The sequence below is a fragment of the Leiobunum rupestre genome, chromosome 7 (genome assembly GCF_980474605.1).
Source record: "Leiobunum rupestre chromosome 7, qqLeiRupe1.1.hap1, whole genome shotgun sequence".
In the NCBI taxonomy this organism is placed as follows: Eukaryota; Metazoa; Arthropoda; class Arachnida; order Opiliones; family Sclerosomatidae; genus Leiobunum; species Leiobunum rupestre.
Window position 1 is genome coordinate 30,978,351 of NC_143390.1, and position 26,031 is coordinate 31,004,381.

A 26,031-nucleotide genomic window follows, 5' to 3' on the forward strand; every position below is an offset into this window, starting at 1 on the left:
TTAAAAACTAATTTGACAAATTTATTAATTTATTATCATTTATTTGTAAAAAATGCAATTTGGATGTATTATTGCTTCAAAACTATTAACAAAATACAACTATAAAAATGGGGGAAATAATTCTTGAATGTGTTACAAACATATTTAGTTAACTCTGATAGTTGACTTTCCAATTAGAACTACCACTTCGTCATCTTGCAAAACCTTTAAAGCGTCTTCAAACATTTCTCTACTGACCATCAAATCAGATTGCTCTTTGAATTCCACAAATAATTTCTGATAGTTGTACGTTTGACCTTTTCCTTTCTTCAGTATTAATGCTTTAAGACTTTTGGCCATATCTAGCCTCCTTTGTCTGGCTGATGTACTTAATCCGGTGGTTAAGATGGAGACGTCTATTTTTCCAGATACTGGATCTGTGGCAGACTGTTTCAGAGCTTCTCTATGCAATCTTTTAGCTTCATCAACGTCAATCAACTCCACAGTATTTGAAAATCGGACTTTAGCATGAGCTTCAGCTAGTCTAATAAACGATTCTAATTGCCTAGGGTATGCTGTCACTTGTCCCTTTCCAGAACCAATTTTCCTCATATCTACGTAAGCTTGTATTAGTGCCTGACCAGCTTCTTCAGATAAGCGTGGATTTATGTAAGCTCTGGCGTAGGCAATGTAATCTTTCAGAAGTTTCATGTCCAAGTACTCCTCTTCTTCATCTTCAATAGTGCGAAAATATTGAGATACTAGATGTCTGGCCAGTCTACGATCATAGAGATCATCCTGGGGATCAAGCATCAAAAAGATTAAATCAAATCTTGACAGTAATGTATGAGGAAGTTGTATGTTCTCAATAATGGTCTTATTTTTGTTCCATTGAGACTCCAAAGGATTGGCTGCTGCTAAGATTGATGTTCTGGCATTCAGTTGACAAATAATACCAGCTTTGGCAATGGACAAGGTTTGCTGTTCCATAACCTCATGAAGTACCGATCTTGTGCTGTCATTCATCTTGTCAAATTCATCAATGCAGCAAATTCCATTGTCACTCAAAACTAAGGCCCCAGTTTGCAATACCATTTGCTTGGTTTCTGGATCTTTTGTGACGTAAGCTGTTAGCCCCACAGCTGAACTGCCCTTTCCCGAAGTATACTGACCACGTGGAACAAGGTTATGCACATACTGCAAAAGTTGGGATTTGCTGGTACCAGGATCACCGCAGAGGAGGAGGTTTATTTCAGCTCTAAATCTCCCACGACCAATGGCTGTAAAATCTTTCTTCGTTCCACCAAAGAGTTGTAACAAAATTCCTTTCTTGATGTCTTCATTTTCATAGATGCCAGGTGCGATTGTGGCTGCAAGACGCTCGTAAATATCTGGTATTTTAGACAAGTTTTGAAGTTTTTCAATAGTTTCAGGTGGAAATCTGCACTCATTACCACTTTCTGTATCTTCATAAAGCCTCTTGTTGTTCACTTTTCTAAAATGAATCACATCCAAGTGAGTCTTGTAAACTGCTTTGACATTTCTTTGTCTAGGGTTAACAGTGATTGGCGTTGCTCTAAATATACCAGTAATGAAAAGACGATCTCCTGGTTGAACAGTATCAACAAGATCATTATGAGCGAAAAGTGGAACAACATGAGGTGTTTGGCCAGCTGGCATTTCATCGGGCGATTCTTGAAGTTTGATCAACTGCTTGTCACTGAACTGGGATCTGTTATGAATGAGGCTAAAGGAATAATTGGTATGGCAAGTGTTGCAAACAGTTGGTTCTGTAATCCTTCCTCTATCAAGTTCACTGGTTGTAGTGGAATGACAGACATTGCATTTGAAAAAACCTTCTCTCATCTCCGGAATTATGTTACTGGTACGGATAACCAGGCCTTGAACAGTAATTAACTGGTCAATGTCCTCTGGATTCAGGTTTCTTATGTTTTTTGTTTCATCCACATTGAACGGTCGCACTTGGATTTGATGGCTCAGCTGAGCTTCAGGGTAGCGTTCAAAAAATAATTCATTAACAGACATGTCAAAGGCTGGGATAACTTCTTGAGGGTAAGATACCAACTGCCTGTACAAATCAGCATCGTGATGTTTCAAGTGAATACAGTTGACATTCAAGAATGGCTCTTCAAGTGTATAGACCTCTTCTAATTTCTGTATATAGATTGGTTGATCCGGATGAAGACCCTCAATTCTTTCATCAGCTTCAAGTAATACTTCCATAGCATCATCGTCTAGATCACTGGGAAGCTTGTAGGTGTTAATAAATCTCTTGAACTTAGATTTAACTTGATTAATTACAACATCAGTTCCCCATATGACCATCTGCACTCCCCCAGCGGCCGAATCACTAGTAGCTTCTTTGGCTTCATTTATGGTTTGGGAAGTGTCAAGGTCACTTCCCCCAATATTAACTTGTCTCACTTTCCTCTCACTTCTTATGTCAGTCCTGTGACGTATTGGTGTAGCTCTAATATTGGAAGCAGGAGTTCCAGGAACAGTTGAAGGAGTTCCATAATTGAGAGGAGAGCTCAAATTAAGCTCACTAAAAACTGGAACGCTTCTTGGATTTACTGGACTTGTAGGCATTTCCATTTCACTTGCAGTAGCTCCAGGAGATGGAGGAACAACGTCCAGTTCGGATTTCTTAGAGGCCTTTTCTGAGAATCGCTTTGGTTTTTGAGGTGTTTTTTTCGGTGTTACACGAGAATGAGATGGAGTTGGCGGGTCGACACTTGAAGAACGCGAAGATGACCTGGTTCTTCTAACAGGCAACTTGGACGATGGAGAAGACATTTCACCCTTTTTGGTCATCTACGCTTGCTAATTTTACGGCTTAAGAAGAAAATATTAGGGATTGTAATAATTACTTAAAATTCAATAAAACTATGACTAAATAACAGAAAAGTTGGATCCTCAATCAACTTCAAGGGCTGCTTACATAAAGAAGACAATGTCACAGCCTCACAGGTCTTGTCAGAAGTATTTTTGGCGGGAAATATTTCTGTATGGCCACGGCCAACTTAGATCCACTGCTACTCGTGCGAGTAGCAGTGGATCTAAGTTGGCCGTGGTATGGCACGCGCGTAGAGCGGAGCTTAATCGCTGGAGCGCGTTCAATTCAATTCAGTACAATTTTATTTACTAATTTGTTTTACATAGGTTTATTTGGGCTAAGTCATGGTTGACTTGTGAGCCCTACAATTTGTTAGTTAAAACATTTTACTATATCGATATTTATATTAAAACGTAAGAAAAATAAACAACATTAATTAATTATCGAAGTTGACCGTGGTTAGCCTCAAATTATTTCTGCTGTGGCTGGGGTCTTGATGAACACTTTGTTTAAATGTACGAACTACGAACCGAAACAGTTATCATTAGTTGGTGGCGTTATCTATCTTTAATAAAAATATATAATTTTTTTAAATGTCGTCTGCTTATACTCGTTTCACGCTTGTGGTAGATATCGCCACTAGCTTAATTTACTCTCACCACTTGCTTGCAGTAGATGTCGCCACCGACTGATAACTGTTTTGCTTCGTACCAAGGTTCTTACAAGCGGCACTATAATTAAGGCTTCGTACGTGATTTCCAGAAAGTGCACCTAGACCAAGGTTGGTAAATATTTTTGCACTATTGAAACCAGTCATCAAATAAAAATTTTGGCTCTAGAAGTACTATATTCCCAACCGGGATTCCATATATCTACTTGGAATGCTTAACACGTCAGATTTTCGTCTCGATGTGGCTGACGGTTTTTTGACGCAAAGGGGATTTTTTCTCTCGTAGGCGGGGCCAAAGTGGTCAGATTGATTATTAGATTGATCTTACCATACGCGATAGCGATACGGCAAATGGGCCAAACGCCGTGGCAGACGATAGCCAGATCTCAGCCAATCAGAGCTCAAAGAGTGGTTCTGCCAAGAATTTAATGTCACCAGAGAGAATGACGTCACCTATCTCCCGCTATAGTAGCGAATCCAAGGAGGATTATTATCCTCCTTGGCGGAACCACTCTACGGCCTCTCATTGGCTGAAGGTTCAAGGCGAACTGGCGTCAAGCTCGGCCGTAGGCGGCAGCATTCTAGTTACCTATGAGATTTCTATGGGGTACGTAGTTATATCAAGAATGTATTGAAGTTACTAAGAATATTGGACTACAGGATTTAGATTCCCATCCTCGCAGCCTTTGTAGCTTAAATTCGTCTGCTTTCCAATTCAAGTTTGCTATATGGTATAACCTTGAATGCGCCTTAAATGCAGCCGAACTTTCTCCACAAAAGCTGTGAGGATGGTACCAGGGGTTAATGCTATGCTCAAATATTCTTAGTAACTTCAATACATTCTTGGTTATATATTATCTTTGTTCTTACCAAATTGACGTCTCGTTACGGCCAACTTTGATGAAGCCTTGTTTGTGACGTGCTTTCTGTATTGTGGTGAAGTTGAGTACTTTACAAGCAGACGATAATAATAACTTTTATCGTTTGACGACGTAACTCTCCATTATGTTAAAATTACGCTATTTGGGATCAAAAACACGCTTAAGCATCAAGTCGCGTTTTAGTACGAAATCAGATATCGATACTGTCCAAAAATACCCAACTGATCCTAAATATGTGGAAAGTGGAGATTCAGATACTAAGTTACCATTTTTCTTCAGTATTATGCCCAAAGATATGATATCTGTGGATGCAGTTTCAAAATTACACAGCTTGAAGTTAACAAACTTTCAGTTACCTCAACTAGCAAAATGGATGGATAAGAAAATAGCTAAGAAAGAATTGGAAGATCAGAGGTCTGTATAAACAGTACAATTGAATCAAAAAAAATTTTTGACTCTCTCTTCCATAGTTTTTTTGAGGAAAGACACAAAATTTTGGGGTCCAATTTGGCAAGTGCCCACTTTGTGGTTTCTAGAGGAGGAGCAATTAAATTTTTTGGACAAGATAAATGGATTAAGTTAGAAGGAAAAAAATACAACCTTCCAACAAAATTTGTACCTAATTTGTACCTAGAAGCTATTGATACAACAGGAATGAGGCTAATGTATGAGGGATTTGAAAACTTAAGTAATAACTGGTAGAATTATAAAAATAATATAGTGACTAATCTCTCTTATTTTCCAATTTTAAGGAAATTTGAATTACCTAAAATATTTAAAACTTCATGGTAACAAAAATATAAATGACTGGTGCTTGGATCGCCTAAATATATTCAAAGACTCTCTGGAAGTTTTAGAAATTGACCAATGCCCAAATGTCACTGAAAGGGGCCTAGCAATTCTGCATAGATTAAGGTAAATTATATTGTAGTGATCTAAAATATTTAACAATAAATTTGCTATTTTCAATATTTAGGAAATTAAAAACGTTAAAATTAGGTGATTTGAGTGGTGTACAGCACAAAGAGCTAACAGCAATTTTGCTGGAAGATAGCCTTCCTAACTGTAAAGTTGAAGGTATCAATTTAATTGAGGTTGAAAATCAATTAAGTATGCTGACTTCTGAAAAATTATAGAAAATATATATATTTATTATACCTGTATATAAATAAAATTAGGCATTTTAATAACTTCTTCACTGTTTTACCCAGATTTGAATTTTTAGAGCTTAAAAAATAATTTTCCAGAAAAGTTATTCAAATAACTTAAAGGCAAAAGTGACATAATTACCAAAAGTGTGTCAATCGGACCTATTTCTTAATGAATGTTATGAGCGAAATCAGGAGCGGTGATATAGGGTACGCAACTGCATGGGGGCGCATTTTTTCGAGGACTATAAAGTGAGTAAGTTTTATAGTTGGCGCCAAAAGTAGGTAAAGACTGGTTTAAATTTGATGTAGTTCAGTCTTTAAACACGAGTAGTTTATTTAAATGCATTAAGAGTTTTACGCTACTTCATTTTAACTTATTCTTCGAAGAATTATTTCATAACGCAGGGTACACGCCGGAGACTTTTTAGATTATCTAGTCGCATTACGAGATTTACTCTTTCTTTACTTTAAATTTTACTGCTTAGAATTAGCCCATAAAGCAGGATACAAGATGGACATGTTTTTACTCTATGTTACATTTCGATGTTGGAGAGCTTAATAAGGAGACGGGTTGTTTAAATTTAAAAGTAACATATAATGTGATATTCGCAGTGGCAGTGCCAGGATATTACTATGGGTAGGCTACTTAATTCTTTAATTTGCCCCCCCCTTTACATACACTAACTAAACAAACCGGTTTATTTTTAATAATTTACATAAGAAATGTACATGACTGTTTACATGTACTCGGAAGTTATTTTTTTTAAGTCGATGAGCATAACAATGCACATATGGGCAACATCCTCCAACAGCATTCTCCATTTTCGCTTACAATTGTTGCAAAAACACTTGCCAGGCAATGCCAGTTTCCACAAAGATAATTTAAACTCGTACCCTAGATTCGAATACTAAGAGCTTTCCCATTGACGGTTTTGTTTCGAAGCGTTTACCCTTTTCCGGCACTTAACCTCAGAAAAATCGGGCTCCATCGGTTGCGGTAAGAGTTCCAGCGGGAAGTGGTTAAACGCTATCGGCAACTAGTGAGAGAGTGATTTCGAATCTAGGGTACGAGTTTAAATTATCTTTGATTTCCACGCTTTATTTTATCCATGAACGTCAGAAAGTTCATGTTTTATCTTTATTTTGTAAATTGGGACCATTGAGTTGGGAATAATACTATCTAGAGACCCAGTTCAAATTTTCCCCATAGGCTTTAACACAGCATTAGTGAAGATAGGAACGAAAATCATGGGAGGGTTATCAACTACGACAAAAGCCACCTATGAGCGAAAAATTCAACTATTTAAATGAAAAATTCTTCGATGGCCCCTGCCGCCACCCATTAGCGACTTTGTGAGCTATTATAATTTTAACTTTTGAATTGAAGAGGGAAAGCGACGCGTTTTTAAGAAAAATTTTGAAAACGCGTTTTTTTAAATTAAAGTCATGTATATCTGAAAACTCTTTATTCACACAATAAAGGTTTCTTTTGTGAGTTCTTTACTATTTTTTCATAGATTTTGAGTGAAATTTTAAGCATAATGGGTAGGAAATGCGCAGTTTCGTCTTGCGAAAATAATGGCAGAAACAAAAAAGTTTCTTGGCATAAGTAGGAGCAGCACTAATATTCCAAAAAAAAAAATAGAAGACATTTTTATTCTAAATTATTCAAAATTACAATAAGGTTTCCAGGTAAAGTGAATCCTTTGTTGCAAAAATGGCTCAAAGCCATTGGAAGATCAGACTGGGTTCCAAACGCAACAGATGCAGTTTGCGGTGATCATTTTACAGAGGAAGACTTCAGGAAAAACACCACTTTAAAATGCTCACAAACACCGCAACACCTTCACTTTTCTTAAATACAAATTTTAGAGCTGGCATGGTACTATTTAAGAAGAAAATAAATTATTAGACCAATACTTAGATAACTTTTTACAGAAATGTACAGTAGAAAGAGGGGTGGCGGAGTGGTTAGCACTTTCGCCTCGCAGCAAGAAGAGTCATGTTCGATCCCAGCTAGTGGCCTTGGGTGAAAATTCGGAACCACTCCTTCTGCGTAAAGTTAGTAAGTTCTCTCCCCACTGGTTAAAGGGGTTTTCCCCCGAGATCTTCGGTTTCCCCTTCCCATAAAAACTTGCTGAGGTTAACGGTAATAGTTAGTGTATATTCTTTATTATTTATATTCATTATTTATTTATTTATATTCATTATTTATTTATTTATTTATATTCATTATTTATTTATTTATATTCATCATTTATTTATTTATATTCATTATTTATTTATTTATAATCATTATTTACTTATTTATAATCATTATTTATTTATTTATATTCATTATTATTTATTTATAATCATTATTTATTTATATTCATTATAATTTATTTGTATTAATTTTTTACATAATTTATTTTGTTTTAGTGCAATTTAATCTTTTATTAATTATTTCAAAATGAAATATGATTTACCAAGAAACTTCATTGTTTTGTTTTTTTAGATTTAAATTATAATAGTTCACAAAGTCGCTAATAGGTGGCGGCAGGGGCCATCGAAGAATTTTTCATTTAAATAGTTGCATTTTCCGCTCATAGGTGGCTTTTGTCGTAGTTGATAACCCTCCCATGATTTTCGTTCCTATCTTCACTAATGCTGTGTTAAAGCCTATGGGGAAAATTTGAACTGGGGCTCTAGATAGTATTATTCCCAACTCAATGATTGGGACTCGGAGAGTCGGAAAACCGCGCAATTTATCATCTGTTTAACGATGCAACACTTTTTGAAGTAGCTAGTTTAGCAACTACAACGAATCAAGGCTGCGTTTGAAATATATATATATAATAATACTATAATAATAATACTATGTTATGAACAGTTTTTGTTGGAATATAACATAGAAACCATTATACATAGCTTAAAAAAAATTGACATTAAGTTTTTAAACAACTTACTAGTGTCGCGTTCTCAGTGTCCAGAACTTTTACATTGTCTATTACTTAACTCTAGTCTAAGATGTAATAGAAAACGAAATACCTTCTATATTAGGTCAGGTGAATCAGATTTGACTAACCGCATCATGTCTGTATTTAACGAATGTGGAATCAGTAATGATATTTTTCATAATATATATATAGATATATAAATATAGAGAAAGGGGCGCCAAATCTTACACGGCGTGGGGGCGCTACTAACCCAAGCTCCGCCACTGAGCAAAATACAAGTGGGGACTCTGGGGAGGGGAGTATGCCTTGGGGAGGGAAGGAAGTTAAAACCAACAAATAACGCCTCGTAGTGAGGAACGGAGGAACTAAGTAGTACTCGTCCAAGGTTCCTAGAAACAAGTTGGCAAGCCAAAATATACCTCTCCTCGGAAGAATTGTCCCTAGTGGTATTAATTTCTCGAGACGACCGCAATTCAGAGTTATTTACTTAAAACGTAATCCCGGTTCAATCCCGGCCGGGTTTAAAATATTAATTTTAACTAAAATAATTGAGACGAAACCACGGAGTTTAATTCATTTATAATAATATAAACAAGTTCACCAAAATAAAAAATCGCCGTATCATAACCGTTCCTTTACTTCAATGTGATGTGTTTTGTTTCAGGGAAAACAGTAGCTCGGCGGTAAGACATCTGCTCAGTAACACAACAACCTGGGTTCGATTCTTCGTCATGATCGTATTTTACAATTAAATTATTAATTCATAAATTAGTTATAAAATTATAAATTTAATATAAACTTAGTTCATAAATATTTACAAGATTAAATCAACATAATTTCATTCGTAAAAAAACCAGATTAGGCCTTCATAAATTCATTCGTAAAGAATTCAAGACTTTATTACCTATTATGCTTACGATGAGTGTCTTATTTTCAGTAGCGGCGGTGGGCGTTAACGGAAAAAAAAACTCAACGCAATCGCAAATTTAACCGTTAACGCTTACCGTCACACGGTGGTTTTGCCAACCTTTAAACTGCTAAAACGGTTGTTCGACTGCGTACGCAGTGATTACCCTTTGCCCCGAAAATGCGAACGCGTTCGCAGGCCACACACACACACGCACACGCACACACACTGGATGTCGGACAAAAATACGTCCCTGTTCCTTTTTTTACAAGAATTTTACTTCACTATCGTAGCATTTGTAATGCTCGGTATCTAACGTACACATAGTGTTGCCAACAAAAATGTTTTTATTTTTAATGTTCCAAACTAATTAAAATAGGTCTCAGAATTTTTAAGACAAAGCTAAATATTTTATGTATTTAATCTATTCTAATTAAAAAATTAAACTTTGAAAATTTTCCCAAATAATGCTCTAATATTTACGACTGCTACGTGACTACGGAGGTGACAGACAAATACCGGTAAACGAAAAGGTCCCCCTAAATAGAAAGCGACAGCCAGTGACATCACTCGCGTCTGCGCAAGAGAAGGAAGGAAAGAACGAGCGTTTTCACCAGAGGAGCAACTTCTTTTTCGAATGCGCCCCCTTTGGTGTTTTTTTATTTTTCGTCGTTCTGTGGAGATGCTATCGCCATCTACCTACGATATAATACCATAGACTAAAAAAAGGCGACAATAAATAGTCTTTTATGTGGTCGATCTCGAGTCGAGCATTCATTAAACCTTTAGCATGATACGAAAGTACAGGGATTGTCACACTTTTGGTAATTATGTCACTTTATGTCACTTTTGTTAAAGGCTATGCACTCTTTTTAGAAACGTTTACTGGGCGCCACCATTATCGTACAGACAACCAACGAGCAAGCCCCCCCCCCCAAAACCGGTTTTTTCATCGCCCTCCCTTTAGACCAAAGACTATAGTCTTTGCTGTAGACTGTAAGGTAATGGCGGTCGATTGGGAAGGCGCGTTTAAGAGTCTATAACTTGGCCCTGTGTCATAATGTATGTATGTAAATAAAATATATTACCACTGGTACAATGCTTTATTTCAGTAAAACTAAGCCATACATAAGTGCGAAAACCTAGATTTAAATGGAAAAATGATAACCATAACAGGGCGATGGGGATTTTTTCATGGGCAGGCGAAACGTTCTCAAGGACGAAGTAAAAATAAAAAAAAAAGGGTTACATAGTATACCAAAAGTTTATAATATTTTTCCATAAGTATGATACTTCCTATTCAAAATGTTTACTGAGAGTGTCCTTTCGGTTTGCATTTCGCACAGCCTGTGATAGTGCACCCCTATAAGCCAATGTTTTATCTGATGACCTCACAATAGCTCTGTGAATAGCTCACAGTAAAATATTACAGAAAGTGACATACTTATGGTGTGTCATTATAGACTTCTGATACAAGTCACTGGTACAAATTAATGCGTTACCAACTAACTGTAGCCGCCCTTTTTCTCGCTTTAATTCCGCTTTCCAGCTCTTGGCGTACTTTCTTGTCCGTTGTCCGCTTCATGTAAAAATGAATGATGGCGATTCTCCATGACTCAGGCAAAACTCCCAAAATGGTGTAAATATTCTTGAAAGGGAACGGGGCGCTGACGTATCTCATTTTCGGTTCAGCCGAGAGAACAGCGTGCTCCAAGTCTTGTAGAAGAATTTTGAAGGTGTCCTTGTGCGTTCTTTTCTCTCTCCTCGAGGCGACTCGTACCTGCTCTTTGCACCATTCGAAATATGATTTGTAATAGTCCCTATTCTCCTGGCTCATGGAGTCCCACATCTCTTCCGAATTTTGTTTGTACGACTAAACAAAAAAGAAAAAAAAAATTGCCTTAATGCAAAATCTTTTGCAGCGATGACCAGATTTAAGGACATACCTGAAGTAAACTATAAGAGAGAGAAAGATCTCCGGGTTGTATAACGGAAACGAGGATGTTAAATTTCTCCATTTCGTAGCGAAGACTTCTACAAAACCCTTCCAGCGCAAATTTACAAGCGCTGTACAGAGACAACTGTGGGAAGGCGATGCGGCCATTGATTCCCGTAAAAGTAATCACGCGTCCTTTGAGGTAAACATGATTAGAGCCGAGGTTCTAATAACCATAATTACGTCGTACCATTGCACGGTTTTAGAAGCGGCAGGAAGTGTTTCGTAACTCTAATGGTACCAAGCAGCGTCACATTGACTTGTCTCTCGCATTGACCCATGGTATACCAGTCGAAATCACCGTAAAGTTTAGCTCCAGCATTATTTATCAAGCAGTAAAGACCTAAAATTATAAGCCATAGCAATTCGTTAGATTTAATTTAATTAGGCATTAAACAATTTCAATCATGTTTGAAACCTTCGGATCCTATAGGCAACCTCTGTCTCACAAATTCGGCCGCTCTCTGTACTTCTTGGTCGTCGGCAACGTCAATCGGAACTATGGTCAGTTTAGCGGACGTTCGACCTTTCAACCTCCGAGCTCCTTCTCCATCGGGAAAGTGGCAACCCGCGAAGACGTTGAAACCCAGTCGGTCCAATTTCTTGGCGCATTCGTAGCCAACCCCGTGATCACATCCAGTAATGAAAATGGCCTTTCCCTTCGGATCCTTTGGTTTTTTCTTGTTGCTAAAAATGATTTTCAACGCGACTAAGGATAGGAAAATGACAAATGCCACAGCGGGAATGTTCTTCAACGTCAGGGTGCTAAAATTAATTTTGGTTGGGCAGTCTTTCTTAGCCGTTGTCTTCATTTTTAATACACACGTTGGTAACCAAAACGTCTTGGTTGATATAAATTTTGTATAATAACTGTGAGATATCGGGGCTCACGCCTATCGTTTGCTTTTTTCTAGTCATTTAATCTTCGATTTGAACAATCGGTATGTGATAAACCTTACAGAGACACACTGAGTTCTATTGTGATGCCCGAAGAATTGATAAGATAATGATTTGTTCGTAATCAAATGAAAATGTTTCGAATTGGCGATTAAAGCTCGGATTATAATGCAATGTTTTCAAATATTATTTATTACATTCATATTCTATAGAGCCTACTTACAATTGATAATATGTACTTGAATCTTTAGGGGGATATGATTACTTTACATGACGGTATGTGTTTATAAATGAAGCGTATGTTCTATGTACCTCATATTGGGTTAATGAAGAAAGGGGTGAATGAGGTCCATATAAATTTTAGTATCGGATACCACAAAATAAGGTTTTTCATAGTTAGTGGCGTAGCCAGGATTTTGGTTTCGGTGGGGGAGAGGGGAATTTAAAAAATTAAAAATGTACATAAAACCATACGTTTGGGGGTGCCTCCTGTGTTCCCCTAATAACTTCACCTCTGATTTCAGCATCTTCCAAATTTGTTTCAGCCAGAAAACGGGTTTCCAAAAACAAAAATTTAACTTTTGATTATAAATTTGGGATTTGTAGTATAATTTTAATCATTAGCGCCGGGAATTACCCTAAGGGGTGGAGCCCACCTGTGATTTTTGGAAAATTAAAATTTGTGCCTTTGCCCTACTATACCTAAAATTGGTTTAAATGTCATCTAACTTTACTTTTACACGAAACTGAAAATTCCGTTTATCCTTGATAAATATGTAGTTAAAAAATGTGCCCCACCTTGGCCTCATATACGTTTTAAGGCTGGTGATGTAATTCAGTACTTATCATAGAGGGGATCCGGGAGTCCACGGTTGTATCACTGATTAGAATTTTAACTAAGGAAAATTTCATGATTTGGCGTCCCGAAACGTCTTTGATTCCAAAAGCTCAAAATTTTTAATATTTAGAAAACCAATAGACCAAAGCTCACTAAATAAATAATCTTTCGGCGAGACAAGTATAGATATTTAATACGTTATCTTCTGAATGACAGAAATTTTGAAGTCTTGTTCTTCCAGTCACTCGATTCCAATTAAGTAGATTTGAAGGTCGATCCAGGCCGAAGCGGTAATAAGATAATAGGCCTTTCTATAAATTAAAGTGGCCTTATTGTTTACTGTTTTTTTTTTCTCACTTCTACAATGCTTCTCCAGCTCTCCCACTAAAGAAAGCTAATGGATTCATCCATAGGTTTGATTGCACAATATCAAGAACGAGTACAATTTTTTTAAAAACCATCTTATATTTTAACAAAAAGAAACTTTTATCGATACATAGCGTGGGTCTTACAGAAAGTGTCACTTAAGTTTGTTTTTGTTCCTTCGGTTATGAGCACGGCCAGCGGGTTTATCATGGTTTAATGATATTTCTTTAGTAGACGATACCAAAAGTAAATGAACCGAAGTTATCAGACTGCTATACTCTCCATGTTGGAGGCGTTTTCCTTATGAAGTTAGATTTTGATCTAGAATTTGAAATTTTGCGCGCTCCTAGGAAATATGCTTTTTTACTCTATTTTTTCATCATTTTCATCAGTAAAACGCCCTCCGATTCTGAGCGCAATTTCGATAACTGCGGTTCATTTACTTCTGACGATTCCAAATGCGAGTCACATGATATTAATGAGACGTAGTACGATCCGGAAATCAACAACGAAAATTAAAATAATAATTTTTTTTAATACCCATTAGTGGCGTAGTCCTGTAATCCCAAGCATCTGGGAGGCAGAGAATGTCAATGGCCGTGTGAGGACGACCACCAATCTCCCAACGGGTGGTTGTTATACTCCCGCCACGGGTGTCACCATGGACATTGTATTTTAAGGACGAGAGTCTAGCGGCGGCCTCCGTTAGAATCTATTGCGTTAAACGACTTAAACTCAAGGGGAGTCGGTAGTAAACAAAAAAGATGGAGGCGGCATTTGCTAGTAATTTTGGCGGAATCATCTTGTTTAATTATTAATGTAGCAGGTGTAAAAATGCAAATTAGTTTTGGCTAAGTTTATCATTTGAATAAAAAATAACAAAATTTACCTGTAATATGGTTGTTCCACATGCACATGAGAACGAATTTTGGTCACTGACTTGTTATTTCTACAAGAGGTACTTAATAAAAGGTAGCTGTCATTAGCTATTTTTTTTTGGTTTTATTTTTATTAAATTTCATTACTGTTAGATTCTTTATCTAATCTAAGCATTAGCTTAAACATGGCCGTGGATTGTTTACAAATGATTCCCCGTGCGCGACGTAGATGCGCAGAATATAAAACCAATCTAGAACGACGAAATATTCATCACTTTCTCGTCCCTGTAATACAATGTCCATGGTGTAACACATATCTTTCCCCTAATTAACCAGTTTACCGAATGAACGGACTACAATGTTGTCCCCAGGGCCGTCACCAGCAGAAAAAATTAGGTAGGGCCATGGTAGGGCACATTTTGAGGTCTATAGTAACCGAGCTCGCTCCGCGGCTACACAGAGTAAAGACGACTTTTATTAGTATTAACGATAACTGAATTCATACGTCGTGTATTTTCTCTATAAAAACGCAAATTAGCAATGACACTTTAAATTACAATATTTTAATTTTCCTATATGTACAATAATTATACAATCAGTTTTCGAGATAGATAGATCAATCGTTTTATTAGTTTAATTATAAACCAACGACTACCGGGCTACCTTTCACGAGCTGCACTTACTCTGATCCCGGGAACTAGGCTATGCCTGAATTTCGCTAATTCTCCGGTAGAAGTCGGAGCTCTGCTGATATATTACTACATATGCCTAGGCGGTTATACGGGCCTGATTCTCGGATCGTACTTTCGATCGTATATCATACCGACCGCCGAAATATCGTACAAATACGATCCAGATCGTACATCTGGCAACTCTGGAAGAGGGAATGGGGGTTATATGCGTCACAGTGTTCAGCGATATCTAGATACACGATATCTAGATACGGATCTAGCTACGTTTTTAGGTACTTTTTTTTAGGTACAAGATATTATTGTGGGTAAAAGATACTAACTTTTTTCAGGCGAACACAGATATATAAAAATCTCTTACACATACCTTTTTTTCCGTATATGTTTGCAAAGAATGTATCTTATGTATCTAAATTATTGCCCTTTGGTATCTATCTTTTTTTGAGGGGCTATATCTGCGACGTTCCTTATCTGTATCTTTCTTGTTTTGGTAGTTATATTTTAATACATCGATAAAAAGATATACCAGGTACAAAGAGTGAAAACGAACGTAATTATGTTTTTAGTTTGAAAAAGCATTATCTGGATTACTATCAGGCATCTCTTCGGGGGAATGCCTACCTCCCCGGCGTTAAGAGCTTGCCAATGGACATCACACACACGTTTGTCTGGTAAAAACCACCCTGAGCCAAGTTACCTTCCCCCGAGGAAACGTTTCTGAGAGAAACACTGAGCATTATTAACGTTTGTAGCCCAAGAGTCAGACTCAGGGGTGGACAGGCGCCTTTTTCGTGAAGTGGGTACTGTAGGCTTGCGGGCCCCCCAAAAATCACTTTTCAAGTGGTCCCCAGTCGAACTAAAGGGTAATTTGGGTCGATGCCCCGTGAGATAACGCTCACCAGCCCACCGGCCCAATCCACCCCTGGTCCGACTTTAGAAGAAACACCTACTCTTAACATGACGGACATCGTCGTTTGCCGTCATAAATGTAATTTAATTAGTATTTCCATATGTAACATAATTACTCATAAGTAATATAATATCTCCATTGAAAAATATTCAATGGGACCTTGTTTCACGCGGAACATACATTGAGCGGACACAAAAATGCAAAAACGCTTATAATCCTTGCGCTATTGAAAAGGTTACCATGGAAATGAAATCATGTGATCGCGAGGCACGAGCTAAACTTGACATGGGCTGCTATGGGCAAAGCCAGAAACGAGCGAGGAATTCTCACTAACTTCCGTTTCCCATCAGTAAAGTTGATGACGCGTATTTCGTCACGGAGTTGTAAGTGACGTAATTTACGTCATATCCCGTGAACAAGGTTTCATTAACGAAAATGCTTTTATGGCATACTTATGAGTGATTATGTTACATATGGTATTTCGCATAAATGTGTCGGTACTATTAATACGGAAAGTATGGTGACTAACGCTGAGTTCAGTGTTTCTCCATCTTTCCGCTACTATCCTATATTAAAGGAAGACGACGAAGCAGTCGACGATATGACGTAGGGGAAGTAAGGTCGGCGCTAGGGCATGGCGACAAAGGCGACTGCCTAGAGCGCCGCACTCAGCGGCACTTATTGGGGGCCAGCATAAATCCGTCAAGGGGGGTGGCCGAAGTCTTGACCCGGAACCCCCCTGGTCTACGCCACTTGCCCGCACTTAGCGACATGTTTTGGGATCCCGCAGTTAGCTGGGGTTTTTGGTTTCCCCCGTACTTAGCGACATGTTTTGGGATCCCGCAGTTTGCGACACTTATTAGTATCCCACACCCTATCCTTCTTGCCCGCACTTAGCGGCAGTTTTTGTTTCCCCCCGTACTTAGCAACACTTATTGGTATCCCGCACTTGGCGGCGGTGTTTGGTTCCCCCCGTACTTAGCGACATGTTTTGGGATCCCGCAGTTAGCGACACTTATTGGTATGCCGCACTTAGCAGCGGTTTTTGGTTCCCCCCGTACTTAGCGACATGTTTTGGGATCCCGCAGTTTGCGACACTTATTGGCATCCCGCACTTAGCTGGGGTTTTTGGTTTCCCCCGTACTTAGCGACAGGTTTTGGTATCCCGCAGTTTGCGACACTTATTGGTATCCCGCACTTAGCTGGGGTTTTTGGTTTCCCCCGTACTTAGCGACATGTTTTGGGATCCCGCAGTTTGCGACACTTATTGGCATCCCGCACTTAGCTGGGGTTTTTGGTTTCCCCCGTACTTAGCGACAGGTTTTGGTATCCCGCAGTTTGCGACACTTATTGGTATCCCGCACTTAGCTGGGGTTTTTGGTTTCCCCCGTACTTAGCGACATGTTTTGGGATCCCGCAGTTTGCGACACTTATTGGCATCCCGCACTTAGCTGGGGTTTTTGGTTTCCCCCGTACTTAGCGACAAGTTTTGGTATCCCGCAGTTTGCGACACTTATTGGTATCCCGCAGTTTGCGACACTTATTGGTATCCCGCACTTAGCAGGGGTTTTTGGTTCCCCCCGTACTTAGCGACATGTTTTGGGATCCCGCAGTTTGCGACACTTATTGGCATCCCGCACTTAGCTGGGGTTTTTGGTTTCCCCCGTACTTAGCGACAGGTTTTGGTATCCCGCAGTTTGCGACACTTATTGGCATCCCGCACTTAGCTGGGGTTTTTGGTTTCCCCCGTACTTAGCGACAGGTTTTGGTATCCCGCAGTTTGCGACACTTATTGGCATCCCGCAGTTTGCGACACTTATTGGTATCCCGCACTTAGCAGGGGTTTTTGGTTCCCCCCGTACTTAACGACATGTTTTGGGATCCCGCAGTTTGCGACACTTATTGGTATGCCGCACTTAGCAGCGGTTTTTGGTTCCCCCCGTACTTAGCGACATGTTTTGGGATCCCGCAGTTTGCGACACTTATTGGCATCCCGCACTTAGCTGGGGTTTTTGGTTTCCCCCGTACTTAGCGACAGGTTTTGGTATCCCGCAGTTTGCGACACTTATTGGTATCCCGCACTTAGCTGGGGTTTTTGGTTTCCCCCGTACTTAGCGACATGTTTTGGGATCCCGCAGTTTGCGACACTTATTGGCATCCCGCACTTAGCTGGGGTTTTTGGTTTCCCCCGTACTTAGCGACAGGTTTTGGTATCCCGCAGTTTGCGACACTTATTGGTATCCCGCACTTAGCTGGGGTTTTTGGTTTCCCCCGTACTTAGCGACATGTTTTGGGATCCCGCAGTTTGCGACACTTATTGGCATCCCGCACTTAGCTGGGGTTTTTGGTTTCCCCCGTACTTAGCGACAAGTTTTGGTATCCCGCAGTTTGCGACACTTATTGGTATCCCGCAGTTTGCGACACTTATTGGTATCCCGCACTTAGCAGGGGTTTTTGGTTCCCCCCGTACTTAGCGACATGTTTTGGGATCCCGCAGTTTGCGACACTTATTGGCATCCCGCACTTAGCTGGGGTTTTTGGTTTCCCCCGTACTTAGCGACAGGTTTTGGTATCCCGCAGTTTGCGACACTTATTGGCATCCCGCACTTAGCTGGGGTTTTTGGTTTCCCCCGTACTTAGCGACAGGTTTTGGTATCCCGCAGTTTGCGACACTTATTGGCATCCCGCAGTTTGCGACACTTATTGGTATCCCGCACTTAGCAGGGGTTTTTGGTTCCCCCCGTACTTAACGACATGTTTTGGGATCCCGCAGTTTGCGACACTTATTGGTATGCCGCACTTAGCAGCGGTTTTTGGTTCCCCCCGTACTTAGCGACATGTTTTGGGATCCCGCAGTTTGCGACACTTATTGGCATCCCGCACTTAGCTGGGGTTTTTGGTTTCCCCCGTACTTAGCGACAGGTTTTGGTATCCCGCAGTTTGCGACACTTATTGGCATCCCGCACTTAGCTGGGGTTTTTGGTTTCCCCCGTACTTAGCGACAGGTTTTGGTATCCCGCAGTTTGCGACACTTATTGGTATCCCGCACTTAGCTGGGGTTTTTGGTTTCCCCCGTACTTAGCGACATGTTTTGGGATCCCGCAGTTTGCGACACTTATTGGCATCCCGCACTTAGCTGGGGTTTTTGGTTTCCCCCGTACTTAGCGACAGGTTTTGGTATCCCGCAGTTTGCGACACTTATTGGTATCCCGCACTTAGCTGGGGTTTTTGGTTTCCCCCGTACTTAGCGACATGTTTTGGGATCCCGCAGTTTGCGACACTTATTGGCATCCCGCACTTAGCTGGGGTTTTTGGTTTCCCCCGTACTTAGCGACAGGTTTTGGTATCCCGCAGTTTGCGACACTTATTGGTATCCCGCAGTTTGCGACACTTATTGGTATCCCGCACTTAGCAGGGGTTTTTGGTTCCCCCCGTACTTAGCGACATGTTTTGGGATCCCGCAGTTTGCGACACTTATTGGCATCCCGCACTTAGCTGGGGTTTTTGGTTTCCCCCGTACTTAGCGACAGGTTTTGGTATCCCGCAGTTTGCGACACTTATTGGTATCCCGCACTTAGCTGGGGTTTTTGGTTTCCCCCGTACTTAGCGACATGTTTTGGGATCCCGCAGTTTGCGACACTTATTGGCATCCCGCACTTAGCTGGGGTTTTTGGTTTCCCCCGTACTTAGCGACAGGTTTTGGTATCCCGCAGTTTGCGACACTTATTGGTATCCCGCACTTAGCAGGGGTTTTTGGTTCCCCCCGTACTTAGCGACATATTTTGGGATCCCGCAGTTTGCGACACTTATTGGCATCCCGCACTTAGCTGGGGTTTTTGGTTTCCCCCGTACTTAGCGACAGGTTTTGGTATCCCGCAGTTTGCGACACTTATTGGTATCCCGCACTTAGCTGGGGTTTTTGGTTTCCCCCGTACTTAGCGACATGTTTTGGGATCCCGCAGTTTGCGACACTTATTGGCATCCCGCACTTAGCTGGGGTTTTTGGTTTCCCCCGTACTTAGCGACAGGTTTTGGTATCCCGCAGTTTGCGACACTTATTGGTATCCCGCACTTAGCTGGGGTTTTTGGTTTCCCCCGTACTTAGCGACATGTTTTGGGATCCCGCAGTTAGCGACACTTATTGGTGCACCCCCTCTTTTTTCCTTCAAATGCGTTGAGAGAAGGGGCCCCTTCTCACTACTTAGGGCCCCGCACTCTCTAATTCCGGGCCTGAGGGGGGAAGTTGGTCGCAAATTCTCCACCCACTGGCTTTCTGAATCTACCTATCGGTCGATTTAACGTCTTGAGTTAGCTTTGTTGATATTTATTCTATGCCTGCTCTTCTTTGAAATGTTCTGTTAAATTTCGTGTCGCTACTCACAGGCCCGCACTGGCCCGGGCGGCTAACCGGCGATCGCCGGTCAGATCGGGGCCAACTCAAATTGGGGGCCAAATAGGAAAAACTTGGAATTAATGGGTAATGGGGCCAACACGACTGCGTAGCCGGTGGGGCCAACTACTAGCCAGTCCGGCCCTGGCTACTCACAGTACATAGGAATCGTTTTGTATATCTAAACTGTACCTATTATCTAGATACAGAAATTTTTACCTTTAGATAAAATGATTTTTTACTGGGTACTATATTTTAAGTTAATAGGTCTTCGAGGAAATATCCGATACGCGAATCTAACTCTCGAATACGTATGAGAAGATAAACAGTGTAGCACGTATAGATAATTATAGCTGAACTAGATAAAAGTATCTTGCCACTAACAATCAACAGATACGCTAGATACTTTAACCTTAGGTACAAATATATTTTACCTAGTATCTTTTATCTTTTACCTAGATACCAAACCGCTGAACCCTGATGCGTCATCAAAATTCGAAATTTTCTCCAGCGCGCCTCCAAGTGAGGCGTTTTAGAACGTATGTCTACGAGCGAGTAAGTCGAAGAGAGAAAATTGCGCCAGGCGATAGACCAAATATAGGCTAACGTTTCTTGTCCGTAGCCAGAAAAATTTCGTTAAGGGGGCAGTAGCTTTTTGTGAGGGGGTACATTTTTTTCTTTACCTAATTTCGAAAATTAGCATAAGTGGCGCCGTGAAATGTTTTGGCTTTCTGAAGCAGACCATTCTACCATCTCATTATTCCATGATTCTACAACTGGTATTTTATTAAGAAATAGTTACCTATAATTAACGATAATAATCAAATCAGCTAGGCTAAACCCATAGAAATCTCATAGGTAACTAGAATGCTGCCGCCTACGGCCGAGCTTGTCGCCAGTTCGTTTTGAACCTTCAGCCAATGAGAGGCCGTAGAGTGGTTTCGCCAAGGAGGATAATAATCCTCCTTGATTCTGCTACTATAGTGGGAGATAGGTAACGTCATTCTATCTGGTGACATTAAATTATTGCCAGAACCACTCTTTGAGCTCTGATTGGCTGAGATCTGGCTATCGTCTGCCACGGCGTTTGGTCCATTTGCCAGTTACACGGCAGCATTCTAGTTACCTATGAGATTTCTATGGCTAAACCTTAGACAAAGACAAGTGGTCCAAAAGGAAAATTTCAACGAATAGAAGTTTAAAAAACTAATAAAGATGAAGGGGCATATAATATTCTTTGAAGGGGATTAAATTGAGGGGGCAGGTGGGGGCAAATAAAAATTTCATTTGAGGGGGCAACATTTATTTTAGAGGGGGCATCGCCCCGAATGCTACGGTCCTGAGTGGCGTATACAGAAAAAACTCAAGGGGCGGCGCTAAAAGACATCTTGAGCTATGGGTGTAATAACAAATCATCAAGTCACATGCAAAGTTTAAGCGTCAAGGGGGGGGGGGCGCCCCCATGTGTATCCGCCACTGCATTGTTAATATTTTTTACTTCTTCGACCGTGTTTAAAGGTAATGTAAACCTCGTACCCTAGATTCGAATTCTGGGAGCTTTCTGATTAATGGTTTTGTAACAAAGCCTTTACCCACTTCCGACTAGGGACCTCCGAAAAATAGGCCTCCATTTGTCGCTGCCATAGTCCTATCACGGCCAACTTCGATGACGTGCTTTCGCGTGAACAAAACGTCATCAAAGTCGGCTGTGGTCTTATCTATAGTTGGTTACCATGGTAACAAACGAGCAAATTTTTCGGAAATCCATCAGGAAGTGGGCAAACGCTTCTGACTACGCGCGAGACAGTTATTTCAAATCTAGAGTGCTAGACTTATATTATCATTGGTGTCACCATAAACCATATGTGTATGATGTCACGATGTTCATTTTAGATAATCATCATGCTAAAGTTACTGAACGCGGCCACAGTCGTTGCGTTGTCGTTTGGTCGGAAGACGGAAGACTGCTTCTGCTATATTTTAGTAATGGCCGAGATGTTCTACAACGTGTTTGTTGGATCGGAAACTGGATTACTAAAAGGTTTCAATATTTCTATTTAAATTAAGTTATATTTTATGATTGTTCTGGTTTTATTTAATTATCTCTCAAACATGTTTTGTCTTGAAATATTTTGAGTTTCGTTTCGAAAAACCGTTTTATTCCTTTTTTAACCAAGGCTTAAAGTTTAAACTCATGTTTTATTTCTAGGCGTGAATACTGTAAAAAAAACATATACAAACCTAAATCCTACGAAAAATCTTTCTAAGAAAAATGAAATCACATGTTTATGTTGGGGTGACGAAGAAGAAAGAGAAGTAAGGAGTCATAAACTATTAATTGTGGTGTATCTAATTAAATGCTATATTTAATAGATCTATGCTGGGCAACGAGATCAAACTGTTAAGATTTACGATACAAAAACTCAAAGTTTCATTGACAAGATTGATGTTTCTTACTCTGAAGGACCACTTAAAGGGCTAGCTATTAATAACGGAGATTTGATTACTTGTACTGAGTCGGGAGGCTTAGCATATTGGGCAAAAGAAAATCAGAAAGTAGGTGTGAACAGCTGATCTCATTATGTCATGGCTATAAGAAAAACTTTAAAAAAAATAGTTGTACATAAATGTGGGCACAAATGTGTGTAAAATGAGGCAAAATCCTGAAAAGCCAAGCGTAATCGCAATAGGAGGAAAAGAAAATGACCTGAAGGTTCTAGATTTACAAACCCCTGATACAACAATTTTCAGGGCCAAAAATGTAATTTCTCATTAATAGCCAATCTAAAGACAATAAACTAAATGCTAAAAATATGTTTCTAGGTGAAGAATGATTTTTTAGATCTACGAGTGCCAGTGTGGGTGTGTGATATGCAGTTTCTTCCAAAAAGTGATAAAATAGTGACTGTAACGGGACACCACCAAGTAATTTAATTCGCACATTCCATATAGCTTAAACCAATTTAATTCTTATTTCATTTGATAGATAAGGCTGTATGATCCTAGTATTAAACAAAGGAGGCCAGTTATTGACATGGAATTTGATGAATACCCAATTTTAAGTCTTTCGTTAACTCCCAGAGAAAAGTAAATGGACTCATTTTAATGCTTAATCCAACTATTGCTAAATTTTTGCATTTCAGTCAATATATTGTAGGAAATTCACGAGGCAGAATGGCTTTAATTGACCTCCGAAGGAAAGCTGTTGTTCATGTTTATAAAGGTTTTGCAGGAAGCATACGATGGGTTCAGTGTCACCCAACCCTGCCTATAGTAGCTTCTTGCGGGCTGGATAGATTTCTAAGGATCCATGATCTCAATTCGCGCAAACTTTTAAACAAAGTAATGTATTATAATTCTTTAACACTTATTTTTAAGTAATTAATTTTTTCCCTAGATTTACATAAAATCCCGACTAAATTGTTTGTTATTGCGTCAAAATTTTGATGTAAAAGAAGAAACTTTAGTGTCGCAGGAAAATTCAACCGAAAACATTGACCCAGTTGAGGACAATGATGAAATTTGGGATCAGATTAGCATGGCTAGTGATGAAGAAGCGGAAGTATCAAAGCAGGGAACCAAAAAGAGAAAATCTACAAGATTTGGTACGTAAATAGCGTAATATGTACTAACATACATACAGTACTAATTTATATCCATATTATTCAAAGATAAAAGAAAAAAAGCAAAAATGAGTGATTGAAACAAATTTTTGCCTATTCTTTATATATATATTATATGTACATTAACATAATGGTTTCATCATTGAATGAAATTAAAATTTAAACTGGTTTTATAGAATATTTGTATTAATTTTCAGTCGTACATTATTTTAGTTTTGGTAGTGGTCTTAGATTAATTTTATAATTTTTGTTGTAACTTAAATGTGGGTAATTTCCTATCAAAAAACCACAATGTGGCCATAAGGAAAGACAGGGGTCTCGGTAAAGATTCATCAAACATCATTTGTTGGGCTTCTGCCAGAGAAACTTCAACCACTTCAATAAATTCCCCTTCATCTTCACAACCCCCACCTGGCCCCTTTTTCATATCATCTGTAACTTCAGCGTAAAACAGTGTTTGCAAGGAGCCTGTTAAACCAACTCCTGAACTGTAATCATAACAAATGGCTTCTGCTATTACTACTCCACAAAAAAAGAAAATCATGACCTACCAATATGATGTAACTTTTTCAATCAAGTTAAGAGGAACATCGTAGCCACATTCTTCTATAATTTCTTCCTTGGCTACTTCTACCAAAGATAAGTCTTTATCGACAATTCCTGCGCATAACTCCATAGTTAAACCAATGCTACCAGGATATTTTGAAGTATCTATAGTATCATCAATTATTTCTGCTCGGTTAACATATACAGCTGTTGGCAGACAAAAAAATAAGACAAGTGGATATTACGTGATAGAAATATATTTTACCTGGTCTAAATTGTTTTACAAAAACTAGTTTCTTTCTAGTTGAATTGTATATAACAATTGCCACACTAAAAGTCAAGCACAATTAATAAAATCCATCAAAATTTACGTTTTTTGTTCGTAATACCTGTCATGAACTTTCATTAAATCCCAATCTCTTAACTTCCCATTCTGAAATTCAATTCAGAAATAAAAAGTACAGGGGTTGGTTGCAATCCTTGTTGATGAGAAAACAGTAACCCTTGGTACTAGGTAAATTTACCTGCTTAAATGTCATACGAGATGGTTTTGCATACAATGAATCTTCACAAGTAGTGAGTTTTACGTCTGTTATTTTGCACTCCATATTAAACAACGCGAAATTGAACTAAATGAGTAAATATTAACTATTAAAAAGAAATAAAACTTCCTTGAACCTCGATTTTCGCCGACACGAAAACCAAAAGTCCAAAACCTTTCAAAAATCGTCTGTAAGTTCTAAAACAATTCTAACGATGGCGCTGACAACTCAATCGCTGACACTGATCACAAAATTCACAATATGCATTATTCACGTGAATTTCAAATACGACGAATCGAAAATATGCACGTCGTCGTTTCTGTATATACCCTTAACTATATTGTTTTCAAATAATAAACTAAATAGCAAACCAATTGTTTAAAAAAAATTATATTTCAAACTATTTTTGGCCTTATATACTGAATAAACGTACTATTTTGTAGGAAAAGCTATTTCATGTCTTGGTTACAATACTGGCGGATCAAACATTACCCAGAACGCATTTAGTTCCGTAAGAGCTCAGCTCTGGCATGGTTCCTGCTGCCACCTAGGAGCAGCAAACACACAAGAAGAGCGCAGGTAGCTTTTTGACACCAAAACAGTTCTATAACACACTTCATGCAGCACCATCTGGAGGTTGCAAAATCAGTATATTTTAGTTATTGAATGATACAGGTTCAAATATTTGCAATAAAAGGATTTAAAACGTATATATTATTCGTGACCGAAAACTATCGCTCCGCCCCTTTCGTTCGCCATTGAAAGCTAGATAGGTTGCGGCTAAAGCAGACGCTATTAGTTTTCCCCATCGTTATTCGTAAATTGGTCTTTATAAATAATGATACTTGCATTTTTTTAATATAATTTTTGCATCGATTGCTTATATTTTGATAAGATTATTTAAGAAAAAGATTTATTATGATTTTTTAATTTGTCTGTAGCAGACGTTAGATCATAGGTACCACCTCGGAG

At 39.1% G+C, this 26,031-nt stretch overlaps 5 protein-coding genes across 6 annotated transcripts; 2 read left to right on the forward strand and 3 right to left on the reverse strand.

Moving 5' to 3' along the window:
• Nucleotides 1-39: 39 nt before the first annotated feature.
• dpa (disc proliferation abnormal) lies at nucleotides 40-3,001 on the reverse strand. The gene is made up of 2 exons (XM_090181204.1): nucleotides 2,942-3,001; nucleotides 40-2,835 (listed from the first exon to the last, which is right to left on the reverse strand). Exon 2 carries the CDS (start codon nucleotides 2,812-2,814, stop codon nucleotides 145-147), a length of 2,670 nt encoding a protein of 889 aa, XP_090037330.1. The 5' UTR covers nucleotides 2,815-2,835; nucleotides 2,942-3,001; the 3' UTR covers nucleotides 40-144.
• Nucleotides 3,002-4,486: 1,485 nt separating this feature from the next.
• Nucleotides 4,487-7,041, forward strand: LOC149936048 (distal membrane arm assembly component 2). Of its 2 annotated transcripts, none has more exons than XM_090181432.1 (4): nucleotides 4,487-4,801; nucleotides 4,858-5,075; nucleotides 5,140-5,302; nucleotides 5,364-7,041. In XM_090181432.1, the coding sequence occupies exons 1-4, from the start codon at nucleotides 4,512-4,514 to the stop codon at nucleotides 5,521-5,523; spliced, it is 831 nt and encodes a 276-aa protein (XP_090037558.1). In that variant the 5' UTR covers nucleotides 4,487-4,511; the 3' UTR covers nucleotides 5,524-7,041. The 2 variants fall into 2 exon arrangements, with proteins under 2 accessions (XP_090037558.1, XP_090037559.1); XM_090181433.1 differs by having other exon boundaries at nucleotides 5,387-5,502.
• A 3,427-nt stretch (nucleotides 7,042-10,468) lies between these two features.
• LOC149936049 (short-chain dehydrogenase/reductase family 9C member 7-like) lies at nucleotides 10,469-12,297 on the reverse strand. The gene is made up of 4 exons (XM_090180900.1): nucleotides 11,799-12,297; nucleotides 11,571-11,723; nucleotides 11,331-11,515; nucleotides 10,469-11,257 (listed from the first exon to the last, which is right to left on the reverse strand). The coding sequence occupies exons 1-4, from the start codon at nucleotides 12,190-12,192 to the stop codon at nucleotides 10,883-10,885; spliced, it is 1,107 nt and encodes a 368-aa protein (XP_090037026.1). The 5' UTR covers nucleotides 12,193-12,297; the 3' UTR covers nucleotides 10,469-10,882.
• Nucleotides 12,298-22,239: 9,942 nt separating this feature from the next.
• Nucleotides 22,240-24,149, forward strand: l(2)k09848 (WD repeat domain 74 lethal (2) k09848). The gene is made up of 9 exons (XM_090153112.1): nucleotides 22,240-22,389; nucleotides 22,558-22,664; nucleotides 22,722-22,904; nucleotides 22,966-23,109; nucleotides 23,172-23,273; nucleotides 23,335-23,435; nucleotides 23,492-23,690; nucleotides 23,746-23,953; nucleotides 24,020-24,149. The coding sequence occupies exons 1-9, from the start codon at nucleotides 22,251-22,253 to the stop codon at nucleotides 24,049-24,051; spliced, it is 1,215 nt and encodes a 404-aa protein (XP_090009238.1). The 5' UTR covers nucleotides 22,240-22,250; the 3' UTR covers nucleotides 24,052-24,149.
• Nucleotides 24,144-25,218, reverse strand: LOC149936051 (uridine diphosphate glucose pyrophosphatase NUDT14-like). The gene is made up of 5 exons (XM_090153113.1): nucleotides 25,042-25,218; nucleotides 24,907-24,950; nucleotides 24,783-24,847; nucleotides 24,523-24,724; nucleotides 24,144-24,459 (listed from the first exon to the last, which is right to left on the reverse strand). Exons 1-5 carry the CDS (start codon nucleotides 25,123-25,125, stop codon nucleotides 24,210-24,212), a joined length of 645 nt encoding a protein of 214 aa, XP_090009239.1. The 5' UTR covers nucleotides 25,126-25,218; the 3' UTR covers nucleotides 24,144-24,209.
• Between the last annotated feature and the right edge of the window lie 813 nt (nucleotides 25,219-26,031).